We start from the raw sequence: 13,781 nt of genomic DNA, 5'->3' as shown, positions 1-13,781 counted from the left end.
ATTGCACCCTGTTGAAGCAGTACCTGTGGGCAAGGGCTTGTGGACAATAACATTCTTGAAATGTACTAGCCTGCCCGGAGTGCCTGGTTTTGGCTCTTAACGGAGAATGGGCTGCCATTCCTCTACCGACATTCAGACGCTTAAAGTGACCACAGCAAAGTTCAGGTGATCATAAAGGTGAAGAGCGCACACACCCCATATTAATCCATTAATCAGTGTCCAGATATATTTTGACAGTGTAAGGCTTCTCAGTAAAGACGTTGTTTCAATGAAATCAACTACCCTTGAATGAGGTTATATTCCACAAAAAGTGAAAATGGAAGAGTAAATACAAATTGTATGAATTAATATTTGTAGTAAATATAAATAATTGTGTAAAGTGTTGTTAGCTAAAATCTTGAGGGAATGTACGTAGGTTATCACACCATCGATAGTTACAGAAAAACTTGAGTAAGAGCAAAGACATTGGCTTTTGCAAGCTTTCTCACTGATGTTGAAAGGGTTTGGGTATTGGTATAATGTCATTCTTGCCACAATCTTCCTACCCATTGTTTCAGCATTGCAGCCAGTTTCCTAAAGAAAGCTGAAACACTGCACCATGAGATCCTGGCAAGAATGATATGATATGAACACTCAATAACTTTTAGCATCAGGAATAATATTTATTTATAATTGTTTCATGGTCCACCTCTGTGGTGCAGTGGTAGCATTACTGCCTACCACACAAGGAGATCCGGGTTCAATTCCCAGCAGGGGACTGGGTGTTGTGTGTCCATCATCATTTTCATCATCATTGAAACGCAAGTCACCTAAGAGGCATCAACTAAAATGACTTGCATTAGGGTGGCAAAACCCTGAAGGGGATATCCTGGCCAATAAATGCCATATGATCATTTCATTTTTATTGTTTCATCAAAAAGTTTCTGTCTCTAATTTCATATTATTATTATTATTATTATTATTATTATTATTATTATTATTATTTCTTTCTTATCTCAGACGTTATGTCTGGTCAGAAGTAGAAAGTGACGTGGACCTTGATCAAGCGTGACTTCCTTTTAACTGTACTGTATATGTTATATTGCATTTAGGAACTTTCTGGTAATTGAACATGTATCAATAATTATGGATTTCTGTGGTTGTATATATAAGTTTGGATGTAGCTGTATTGCATTGATGTACTGGTGGATATTGTGTGGTATGACTCCTGTAGTTGATAGTATAATTGGTATAATGTCAACTTTATCCTGGTGCCACATATCCTTGACTTCCTCAGCCAGTTGGATGTATTTTTCAATTTTTTCTCCTGTTTTCTTTTGTATATTTGTTGTATTGGGTATGGATATTTCGATTAGCTGTGTTAATTTCTTCTTTTTATTGGTGAGTATGATGTCAGGTTTGTTATGTGGTGTTGTTTTATCTGTTATAATGGTTCTGTTTCAGTATAATTTGTATTCATCATTATACAGTACATTGTGTGGTGCATACTTGCATGTGGGCATGTGTTTTTTTTTTATTTTTTTTTTTTTTAGTTGTACCTCCACTTGTGATGTGATCTACTGTTTCTATTTGTTGTTTGCAAAGTCTGCATTTATCTGTTGTGGTATTGGGATCTTTAATAATATGCTTGCTGTAATATCAGGTGTTTATTGTTTGATCCTGTATTGCAATCATGAATCCTTCTGTCTCACTGTATATATTGCCTTTTCTTAGCCATGTGTTGGATGCGTCTTGATCGATGTGTGTCTGTGTTAGATGATACGGGTGCTTGCCATGTAGTGTTTTCTTTTTCCAATTTACTTTCTTCGTATCTGTTGATGTTATGTGATCTAAAGGGTTGTAGAAGTGGTTATGAAATTGCAGTGGTGTAGCCGATGTATTTATATGAGTGATTGCTTTGTGTATTTTGCTAGTTTCTGCTCGTTCTAGAAAGAATTTTCTTAAATTGTCAACCTGTCCACAATGTAGGTTTTTTTATGTTGCTAAATCCCCTTCCTCCTTCCTTTCTGCTTAATGTGAATCTTTCTGTTGCTGAATGTATGTGATGTATTCTACATTTGTGGCATTGTGATCGTGTAAGTGTATTGAGTGCTTCTAGGTCTGTGTTACTCCATTTCACTACTCCAAATGAGTAGGTCAATATTGGTTTTGTTTAGTTTCTTGCTGTCAATTCTGTTTTCAGTATTTTTGTTAGTCTTTGTCTATATTTTTTCTTTTAGTTCTTCTTTAATATTTGTATTATCTATTCCTATTTTTTGTCTGTATCCTAGATATTTATAGGCATCTGTTTTTTTTACATCACTTCTATGCAGTCGCTGTGGTTATCCAATATGTAATCTTCTTGTTTAGTGTGTTTTCCCTTGACTATGCTATTTTTCTTACATTTGTCTGTTCCAAAAGCCATATTTATATCATTGCTGAATACTTCTGTTATCTTTAGTAATTGGTTGAGTTGTCGATTTGTTGCTGCCAGTAGTTTTAGATCATCCATGTATGGCAAATGTTTGATTTTGTGTGGGTATGTTCCAGTAATATTTTATCCATAATTTGTATTATTTAGCATGTTGGATAGTGGGTTCAGAGCAAGGCAGAACCAGAAAGGACTTAATGAGTCTCCTTGGTATATTCCACAATTAATCTGTATTGGCTGTGATGTGATATTATTTGAATTTGTTTGGATATTAAGTGTGGTTTTCCAATTTTTCATTACTATGTTTAGGAACTGTATCAATTTAGGATCTACTTTGTATATTTCCAATATTTGTAGTAACCATGAGTGGGGTACACTATCAAAAGCTTTTCGGTAATCAATGTATGCATAGTGTAGTGACCTTTGTTTAGTTTTAGCTTGATATGTCACCTCTGCATCTATTATCAGTTGCTCTTTACATCCTCGTGCTTCTTTGCAACAGGCTTTTTGTTCTTCATTTATAATTTTGTTCTGTGTTGTATGTGTCATTAATTTCTGTGTAATGACTGAAGTTAATATTTTGTATATTGTTGGTAGGTATGTTATGGGGTGGTATTTAGCTGGGTTTGCTGTGTCTGCTTGATCTTTGGGTTTCATATAAGTTATTCCATGTGTAAGTATATCAGGGAATGTGTATGGGTCTGCAATGTAACTGTTAAATAATTTAGTTAGATGTGAATGTGTTGAGGTGAACTACTTTAGCCAGAAATTTGCTATTTTATCTTTTCTAGGGGCTTTCCAATTGTGAGTAGAATTAATTGCTTTGGTGACCTCATGTTGCAAAATTATCACTTCAGGCATTTGTGGTATCATCTTGTATGTGTCTGTTTCTGCTTCTATCCACGTGCATGCCTGTTATGTTGTACCGGGTTTGACCATATGTTGCTCCAGAAGTGTTCCATGTCTGTTATGTTTGGTGGATTGTCTATTTTAATGTGTGTGTTATCTATTGTCTGGTAAAATTTCTTTTGGTTTGTGTTGAATGTTTGGTTTTGTTTCCTTCTATTTTCACTTTTTTTGTATCTTCTAAGTCGTTTGGTCAATGCTTGTAATTTCTGCTTCTTTTCATCTAATTGCTCTATCACTTCTTGTTGTGACATTTTACCTAACCTTTTTCATTTTTTTTTCTCTGGCATTTGATGCCTTATAAATTGTGTTAGCAGTCCAATGTCTTTTCTCAGTTTTTCTATTCTGATCTGTAGCCTGTGTTGCCATGCTGGTTTTGTGGGTTTCTTCTGTGTGTTGGTTGGTTCTGATCTCTGCCTAGTGTGTATATTTAGTGTAGTGAGTGCTCCTATATAAACCAGTAGTTTTAACTCTTCCATCGTTGTGTTTTCATTTATTTTGTTGTGTATGATTGTGTTGATAGTTTTTATTGTTGTTATTTGGCAGTCTATGCAAGAATGGTCTGATGTCTGTATTTGTGTCTTTGTATTCTATATATGTCAGCTGAAATTTTTCTTCTATATCTAACATGTGTGTCACTTTGTATTCTATTTGTACTTGTTCTGGTGGCAGTCTTAAGATTTTGTTTTCCGCTGAGTGTTTAATTGATGTGTGTTGTTCTTTATTTGTTTGCTCTGGGATGTTTGAGTCCATTACTGTATTTTCTTTTTCTTCTGATTGCACATTATTTTGTTCCAGTATTTGTTGTACTTGTTGTTTGATGTTTTCTAATTCTGACTGGAGTGTCCTGTTATTTTTGATTATTACACGGATCTGATCAGCTAGTCGTTATTATGTTAAAAATTGTAATTCTGGGTATCTGGTAATAGCTGTTGTGTATACTTGTGATCTGTATCCAGTTGTGTTCGTTCCTAGGTTTGTTGCTTGGTAATAACAGAACATGAGGTGTCAATTAACTTAATCTGACCACCTCATCCTCTGTCTGTTTTCCTTCTAGGGTGGTTGCAGGAAGCATATCCTGCAAAACACCTCTATTTGGATTTAAATCATTTTCCAGTTGGCTAGCAGTGTCGTTACCATTGTGGGCGGGCATAGGGTTCAAGCGTCGTCCCCGACCATGACGGCGCTTGTCCGAGGCTTCTCTAGTTGTGTCCTGAACCAACTAATCACACTAAAAGTGGGGGGTTAGCCCTATTAGTGGTTTGTTCTTTTCGTCGCCTTTTACGACTGGCAGAACATACCGGAGGCCTATTCTTTTCCCGGGCCTCCACGGGGATGATTATTATTATTATTATTATTATTATTATTATATTATTCTGAACACCAGGTGGTTATAATCAAACTTTCCCTATTTAACACATTATAACACGGAAAATAATTACTGTATGAGTACCAAACCTGATAGCATTAATATCGGGGATTTGGGGAAGAGAAATAATGCGGAATCAACTCAACTGAAACACCTCTAATGTGTTGCTATGGTACATCATACCATTACATACCAGTATCGTTACTGCTACAAAAGGGACTCAGTAAGGCACCCATCATTATCCCGAAGAGTCTGAAAGCACAGGATTGCATTCTGCGCAGCAGAATGAAGCATGTCAGTAGGTATGGTAGCTATCTCTCTTGATAAGCTGCTCTTCAGATCAGCATGTGTGAATTTTCCTCTGGTAAACTCTGTCCTTCAGGTAGCCCAACAACCAGAAACCACAGAGAGTGAAATCAGGTGATCATGCTGGCCAAGCATTTGGAAACAATCAGCTAATAATTCAAACATCTCCAAATGTGTTTCAGAGAAGTAGATGAACTTCAAGAGCAATGTGCATTGGGGCCCCATCTTGGATGAAAACTGTAGGGTGGGTATGACATGCTGGTGAAGCTTATCACAACAACAATGGCCAGTCACAATGTACATCTTTCATCCTTGAGCACCAGTCTCTTCAAAATAGAAAGGGCCAATGATGAATGTAGCCATGAAGCCACACCATAGAGTGACACATTCAGCATTCTGAGGAACTTTGTGCACAGTGACTGGAGGTCAAGATCCCTACACTTGGCAATTCTGTGTGTTCATCTTTCCCATGAGAGAAATATGAGCTTCATCTGTCCATAGGATGGTCAAGGGCCAGCCCTCAACAACTTCAACCCTTGCAAGAAAGTGGAGAGTGAAGTCAACATGTTGTTGTGCATCCTGTGGTGCAAGCTGCTATATGATATGGATCTTGTAAGGATATTACTTGAGAATGGTTCAAAGGACCTTCCATATAGAGGACCACAGGATATTCACCTGTCATGACACAGCACCTGCACCGCCTGACAATCATGAATTGTGCACAGCATTGTCTGCCATAGCAACAGTGGTTACATCAACCATCTGTGGTGCAATTGGTCATCGACCTCTTTCCAGAGTGACTCCCAGTTCTCCAGTTGATTCAGACTACTACTTCAAGCTCTCCCGAAGTGCAGCTGCAGCATTACTGTTTTTTTGATGATAGAGCATCACTGATAATGCCGTGCTCCTTTTGTCCAACCTCATGTTCACGCATCAACAACTGCACTGAAACCAGTCAGGTGAGTGAGGCTATGAATCACTATGACTGTTCACAGCACCTGGTGGCCATAGTTGAACTGGACAGTGGCACCCTGATGCATGGAAATCATGCACCCCATACTGTTGACATTAATGCTATGAAGTTTGGTACTCTTACAGTAATTACTGTCTTATGTTATAAGGCATTAAATAGGAAAAGTTTAATTATAACAACCCGGTAGTATAGCTTCTGTAAATTACTACTGTAGTGATGATGTATTTACCTAAGAATAGAAGATAACTGATTTAATGTGTTCTTATCACTTGGAGTCAGCTTACGTATTTTTCTTACAGCATTGAGACAAGATGGTAATAACTTCTTTGTGGAATCCCAGAACAATTTGGCCTGGAGAAAACAAAAGAAACAAATTATATTATAAAATGTCAACACCACTTTCAAAATACCACCACCATCAACAATCAACAACAACATAGTTGTTTGTGCATAAAGTGCATGAAGAAATATTGAAAAACTTGAAACCTTATTTATGAGATTGAAGCTTGGATTGTAAAATTACAAATTCCAATCAATTAATTTTAATACATTGATTTGTTCATAATTTATTTTATGTCAAATAACTTACATTATCTCCTGTTATAATTTTGCCTTGGATTGGCTTCTGGAGCTTCTCTAGAACAACTGCAAATAATCTAAAGTTGAGGTGATGGTCAATGTGGACAGTTATAAACTCAGACCACTGAGCTAGTGCCACATCTGCAGGTGACAAGCCACACTGTACTACATGCTGGGTGAGAATAGTCTCCGCTTTCTCTTGGAATGCACCATTCCACTGATAGGGTTGAGTCTATAAATAATTTCAGTTGTGAGAATTAGTATTTTACCGAAACAAATTCTAATCAGAAGATAAATATACCACAGGACTAAAGAAAACTATTACAGTTCTAAGTAGTGTGGTCTACTCAATTTCTCTCTGCAGTCAGCAAATATATTCATAATTGACATACTAAATTAAAATACAGCATGTACATTTCTCTATGAAGTATAGTTTTCAGTTTACTTAAAGGTACAAAATGTAAATCTATATAAGCTTAACATTTAAAAATTGATTGCTGCCCCTACAGCACATAATTAGTTAGTACAGCACTGAAAAACACTAAATGCATATTAGTTGACTAATATCTAGCCTTGCACTAAAATTTTTCCAGATTATGGGATGCTGGAAGCGCTCTGGCAACCTGATATAAAATAATTAATTTCAGTTTGAATACATCTACAACTACACAAAGAACAAAATAACTAGACAGAGTACCACTGCTACGTCTTATACTTCACAAAACAAGTTTTAAGTTACATGATAGTTTCAAGAAATATGGTATGTGAGCAAAGCTACAGAAAGCCCAGAAATGCATACTGCCTGTCTTGTCCACCATATTGCAATTAGAAAAAAGGTATTTATCAGTCTGTATGTCATTAAAGGTAATTTATTTATTTTTTTGTTAGAAGCTTTATACCATTGACTCCAACAGTGTCTGAAGTTGTGAACTATCAGATCACCACAAGACTGAAATATTTCATTAGAAGATGCTCACATGTTTAGAATTCCTTCCTTCATGTAAGCTACAAATTTTAAAATATATCATTTTGTTCATGCAAATTGTAACAAATTTAATGTTCCATAAGTACTGTATGGTTTATATATCTTCAATCTGGATATACAGAAAGAAACTGAAAAGTATTTGCAACACTGTTGTCCAAAATCCACTCACTTTAACTTTGTGAATGTACTCCTGTTGTCAAAACAAATCACATACAGTATCCACAAGTGCAGATAATGTTCCAGAAAACTTGGTAGCAAGTCTGCAAAAATTTATTTTGGTTTAGACTAAAAAGTAGTTGCACTTACATATTTTGACATCAGCTTATACTTGGTGGATACTTGCTTAGATCATTTTTAATTTTTATCATCAGTAGTGGAATGTCTGAGCAAATAATGCCAATGTTAATTGAAAGGAGTCCACATTGTTTACAAACAAATGCTCACATAAAGGTTTGGTTAATATGACACCTAATGTTTTATTTCTAGTGCATCTCATGCAGCTGATAAAGCACAAGTGGAATGAAGCAGAATCAATTTTTGATCAGTCCGTCAGTGCCCAGGTCACACAACAGTTCTGAAATGATACACCAGAACAGTCATGATTGTTGTAAAACTTTTGTGTTGTAGTAATATTATGTGCCAGCCATACTGTAGGTGGACAAGAAATGAAGTTCAAGTCTTTGGTTGGCAGCCTTGAAGTGCTGCACTTCGACTTCTAATTAAGGAAGATATCACTGGCTAGTTTGTTCCACTACTTTTTTGATTTGTGGTTTCTTATAATAATTACATAACTACTTCAAATACAGAACAGTTACATAAGTGCCCCTAAAATACTTTACACAACAGTTTTCAGTAGAAGCTATTGCAGGTACTACTACTTATGACAAGGATTTAAACTTCCCTCAACACTTGAGCCATTGAGAAAAACTCCTCCACCTCACAGAATTCCTGCAGAACAAGCACATAACACATAACAAAAATTTGCACATACTCTTGATAACATTGCTCCATCTGCTTCATCCGATCTTAGAATATGTCGCTTTCCAAACAAAATGTTTAGAACTTTGATGATTTTCTGAAAATTACACATCCATTGTAAAAATATTTAGCAAAGCAACTTCTTATATTATCATTCTTTAATATGAAACCAACCTTTGCTTCTTCTAAATCGTGTAGCAGTAACAATCTTAATAAATGTCTGTGTTCCTGAAGTGCTACCATTGGATTCTTTTCAGCCCCAAAACTTAACTTAATTTTTATGTCACCCTGCTTTTTCCCTTTATTTTTCCTTTCCAAGCTGCACCAGTACATTTGTCCAGAGGAGGGAATATTCTGTAAGAACAAAAATTTAATCTTAGACACACAAAGTATTTATGATTTGTGTACCTTAATTTAAATACTTTTATGAAGTTTTTTAAAACAACAATATTAGCAATTTAAAATAACTGTTAACATTAGATTTTACTCAAAATGCTTTGCTAAATATCCATGCTTTATTCCTGAAAACAAAATAGTAGCTGTGATTACTTTCGCTCCAGTGAGATTATTACACATTCTTCACCTACAGCTATAGCTTGATTCCATTACTCAGTTATGATGGACTAAGTTTTCAAAATAGCTTTATGGAAACTGGTGGCTGGAGTTACATTGTCTGATATATCAAGACCATGTGGTGGGAAAAGGAGTTTGTGTTTGTGCAGTCTGTCTTTGCCCTGTATCACTTTGTACATTAAATTTTTAAGCATTATTCTAAATTTTAGAGCATGGCCTCAAAACAAGCAGGATCCATAATGTGAACACACCATATAAACTGACAGCTGGAGTAACAGTCTTGACTTAAGCCAACTCCTGAACTTGAGTGTTTCTCCCTGTGACTTATTTACCATCATCATGAAGCTCATTTTGAGCAGGAACTAAGATTTCTTGAAATCAAAAAGTAGGACATGGACTTTGTTGCAAGGTAGCAGTTTAACTTGCAACATTTCACCAATTACTGTCACCCCTTTTTTAATTAAGAGTAATAATTGCTGTATCATACCACTACCCACAGACTTATCCTTAAAGTGAGTAGCATCTCAGTAAAACATTCCCATCAACTTCAGAATTTTAGTTACTACAGTGTACAAATCATTCAGGATAACTACCACACTGCCTATTTCTGGGAGGACACCTTTCCCCAGTTTGAGCACAAGGAGAGAAAATCCATTAGATGACTTTTCAACTCTCATATTCTTGGAAATACAGATCATCTCTTGAGTTGTATGTTTATTTCATCAGTTGTGTTTCTGTTAACACCATTAGTGAAGTTATGCAAAACTTTTCCTGTCAGTAACACTGTAGTTGCTTTAAATGCTTTGCACATTAGTGTTTAAACATTCTAAAGTGTGGCATAGTGAGTGGATTTTTCTTTTTTCTCTCTTTTTTTTTTGCACATAATATTTTCAAATTTGTTATCAAATCTGTGAGGGAGATTCAAAATTATTATAAAGCTATGAGGTCTGTCTACATTTGGGCTAAGTGTCCCAGTAGAATCCCCTTGCATTGCATGCTGATGTTGGCAGTTCACTGACACTGGTCATAAGCAATCAGGTGTTACTGTACAGTAGACAATGAGAATCACAGAATCCAATGATTTCTTTTGGTGGAAGATACAAATTGACTACATTTGTTTTCAATATGGAGAGCACCAGAATAATTTTTACCAATCCATTGAGATTGGTTGCTAAACTTTATATTTATTTGGTGACTGGAAAAAAAACTACATATGTTGACAGACTGACCTGCAGCATAGCCCAAAGTCTAGGTTAGGTTGGACTGTGACAAACTTGCTTGTGATTTGTCAAAGCCAATGAATCTTGACATTAAAATATGATTGCTGTAATATTGATGTGTAAAATAGCCTGTGATACACAATAATCCTTGCAGTAACCAACTTTGATGTATTACTTTTGATTTTACTAACTTTATTTGCAAATAATATCAAAATCTGAATTAGCATTTTAACAGATTACCAGTACCCAACTTATACTTGTCATATTTGGTTCTCATTATTCACCACACATGTTGTTACCGTTGGCATGTAATGCAACAGCTGCTGGCACTGCAAGTGCACTTGTAACTACATTTGGCTTTCAAGTACCAGTAGTGTATTTCAATTCCTCACAGTGATATCCTCTGGAAATATTGAAAAATTGTGTAGGGATCATGATGCAATCTGCACAGCCCATTTGTTGCACAGACTCTCCAAGTGAATAAGCTGCATGGCGCTCAAACAAAATCTGAATACTCATTTACTCCCTAAGGGAATTGATTTTGAAAATGGAAAATCTTTATTAGTGGGGTCTACATTATGAGGAATTTTTCTTAAAAGTTTCATATTTTTAGGACTAATCATTTATGATGATTGATAACTCATTTATGCTGTTTGTTTATCCTTTATACATGTTTGGTGAAACATTTTTCTCACAGTTCTTAAGCAAGTGACCTTACAGATTGCACCTACTAAATTATTTCTTTTATCCATGTGTGTGATCAAAATGGAGGGGAGCTGAGAAAAAAAGTAAAAATAAATAAATAAAAAATAATAATAATTTTTAAAAAATAAAATAAAATAAAAATAGTCAGCTATAAAATCAGAATGTGGGAAAGACAGAGAGGGGGAGAGAGAGAGAGAGAGAGAGAGAGAGAGAGAGAGAGAGAGAGAGAGAGAGAGAGAGAGAAAGTTCCAATGGCAAACATGAGACTTGAGGGGTTGCAGTATTAATACACTTGCACTGTTCATAAGATTTGAAACCCACTTCCTTCCATCTATAACTGTATCTGTACAGATTTTAAATGGAAAACAGTCCAATAAAGAAGTAAAAGCAGTGAGAGGGATAATTTACAGACCTTCCAGAATATCCACTTCAGGAACAGAGGACATAGGATATAGGATATAGGATATACCAAACAAAACAAAACTTCTGTTGCCACACCATAAAGTGGTCCAATACAAGAGGACACTTGGTGATGATCATAGAGCTGAAGATTGTTACAATGTAGACTTAACTCAATTATCATATATACTGCTCAAGAAAACTGTTTTACACCTCTTGCAAACTATAACCGTACATAATCTAAGAAAATTCCATGGGATCAGGGAATAAAAGATTAGGCTTACAAAAATAAAATTAAATATAACTTAATACATTTGTTTGCGTAACCATATTCCACAGCAGCTTTTAACATCTGTTACTACAGGTTACCCATCTTAAGCTGACTTCAATCTAATTGAAAAGAATTACACCAGATGTGATTCACTTTTATTTACAAAGCATCTTCCATGGTTATTTGTGTTTCTTTACATAATCTCCTCATTCTGTTCTTTCTAGCAGTTGTTGGTGTGGACAGGCTCAGAGTGCAGAATGAATAACAGTTAAGAAAATCAATTTTAAATAGTGCAATGCAGAAAATACTGCAGAATATCAAAAACTGCCAAGTGGAGATGTGAAATGAAGCCTGCCAACACCAACCACTGCTAGCAAGAAGGGAAGGAGCAGATTGTGTAAAGCAACACCAACAACCACAAAGTTGCTTTGTAAATAAAAGTGAAATTCATCTGGTGTAATTCTTTTTAATTAGGTTGCAGTCAGCTCAAGATGGATAACATATAGTAACAGAAAAAATAACTTTATTGTGAACTGAAAAAGTATAGCAATAACCAAACTATAGGTAGGTTGTCTGACATTGCACTTATGTGAAATCAAATACTGCTGTTGAACAACATTCAATACAGTATTTTCAACTCTGTGCCTTGAACATGATTGGCTTCTCCTTGGTAAGTTTTCCACAAAGTAGTCAAGATGTTGCTGGTCCAGTCTGCCCAATCTTTAACAGTAACTGCCCGTGAAGGGGGTTCCTACAATGACGCACTGCAAGTGTCAATTGTTTGCAAGCACACTTAGTTGGGTACATGTCCGCAGGTACCACAGACTGCTCCAGCAGTTTATTCCTGCCACCTGGAGAAAGGTATTCATGAGAAGCCCACTGTGTATCCATGAATTATTGTGTTTAAATCAGGACTCACTGAAATTTTAGCTGTAGAGTTGGAAAATATACTGGAGAACCCTGTCCAGCATTACCCTTGAGCGTGGTGAGAAGCATCCAGCATCCATTCACAATACTGACGAGAAATATAACTGGTCCATAATAATGCACCCACGAGATTGCACACCAGTGACGTATTGATACCTGGTTGCCTCCACTTGCTGCTAGAGAAACTGTGTTGATTAGTATCCGACGCTTTATTAATGCAGACAGTATGGTCTGCCCAGATTATTTTTTGTTTTCCTGTCATCAATTTTTTTATTTTGTTCATAAATTGCAACACCTAAAATTTTCAGGTTGATTAAGACCATAGAAGCAAGGTCTTTTCTGAATGTACTTCAGACCAAAAAGCAGTTCTGGTAGCAGGAGTTCAGGGATTTTGTTAATCATGCCTTTTGCTTTTTTGTGGTGATAATTCCATAGAAATTTTTATTCCCAACAAATTTCTTTAATATAAATGAGAATTGAAATATCAATTATCATAGATATAGGTTTAAAATTTTATATTATAACAAAATATTTTCTTAAAAATATTTATCCCCTATTTTAACCACTTATGGACTCAATTTCCAAAAACAGTGAAACATATCCTTCTAAATTTTTAATGAAGAAGTCAACTACCAATTTTCATAGCTGTAGCTTTCAAAATGATTATTTTCTAAAAATGTTTCACCCACTACTTTAGGCCCCTAGTGGTTGAATTTCCAAAAATTCTGGAACACACAGATTTTTATTGTGCCTGAGAAACTAAATACCTATTGTTACAACTCTAACTTCAAAATTATCTTAATAGCAATGTATTTTCGAAAAATCCCTTATGTCACCCCCTTGGGAGTAAAATTTCGAGCAACCCCTCCTGAAACGATACCTGCAGTGTAATATCAAGATTTCAATTTTCTGTCCTTGGTTGTTTTGGCTGGATGGTGATGAGTCAGAGTGTGAGTGAGTGAGTGAATGAATGAATGAGTCAGGACATTGCCTTTTATATACAGAAACAATCCAACAACATTGACCCAGATTGCACTAGGTGTTCCCTTGCTCACATATTTCATATGCCATAGTGCTGAGGCTTATTTATTGTTATTTTTAATGAATACCTAGAGAACAAACTGATTGTGTGGGGATGGTGGCATACTGTATGCATCAAGAGCACACTCACTTGCCTCTT

The 13,781-nt window shown here is 35.7% G+C and overlaps 1 protein-coding gene across 10 annotated transcripts in view; it reads right to left on the bottom strand.

Annotated features, from left to right (window-relative positions):
• LOC126365509 (protein unc-13 homolog 4B) overlaps positions 1–13,781 on the bottom strand; it is a 450,988-nt gene that overhangs the window by 29,160 nt on the left and 408,047 nt on the right. For 5 of the 10 annotated variants that reach the window (XM_050008152.1, XM_050008151.1, XM_050008156.1 and 2 more), the window contains 4 exons: positions 8,681–8,860; positions 8,520–8,603; positions 6,554–6,775; positions 6,194–6,315 (listed from right to left, as the gene is read on the bottom strand). In XM_050008152.1, coding sequence (XP_049864109.1) covers positions 6,194–6,315; positions 6,554–6,775; positions 8,520–8,603; positions 8,681–8,860 — 608 coding nt within the window. The remainder of the gene's footprint in view (positions 1–6,193; positions 6,316–6,553; positions 6,776–8,519; positions 8,604–8,680; positions 8,861–13,781) is intronic. The other 5 variants (XM_050008155.1, XM_050008154.1, XM_050008159.1 and 2 more) reach the window with 1 other exon arrangement.

Source organism: Schistocerca gregaria, chromosome 1 (genome assembly GCF_023897955.1).
Source record: "Schistocerca gregaria isolate iqSchGreg1 chromosome 1, iqSchGreg1.2, whole genome shotgun sequence".
Taxonomy (NCBI): Eukaryota; Metazoa; Arthropoda; class Insecta; order Orthoptera; family Acrididae; genus Schistocerca; species Schistocerca gregaria.
Note: the sequence above shows the minus strand (reverse complement) of the source record. Positions and strands in the feature narration are given on the sequence as shown.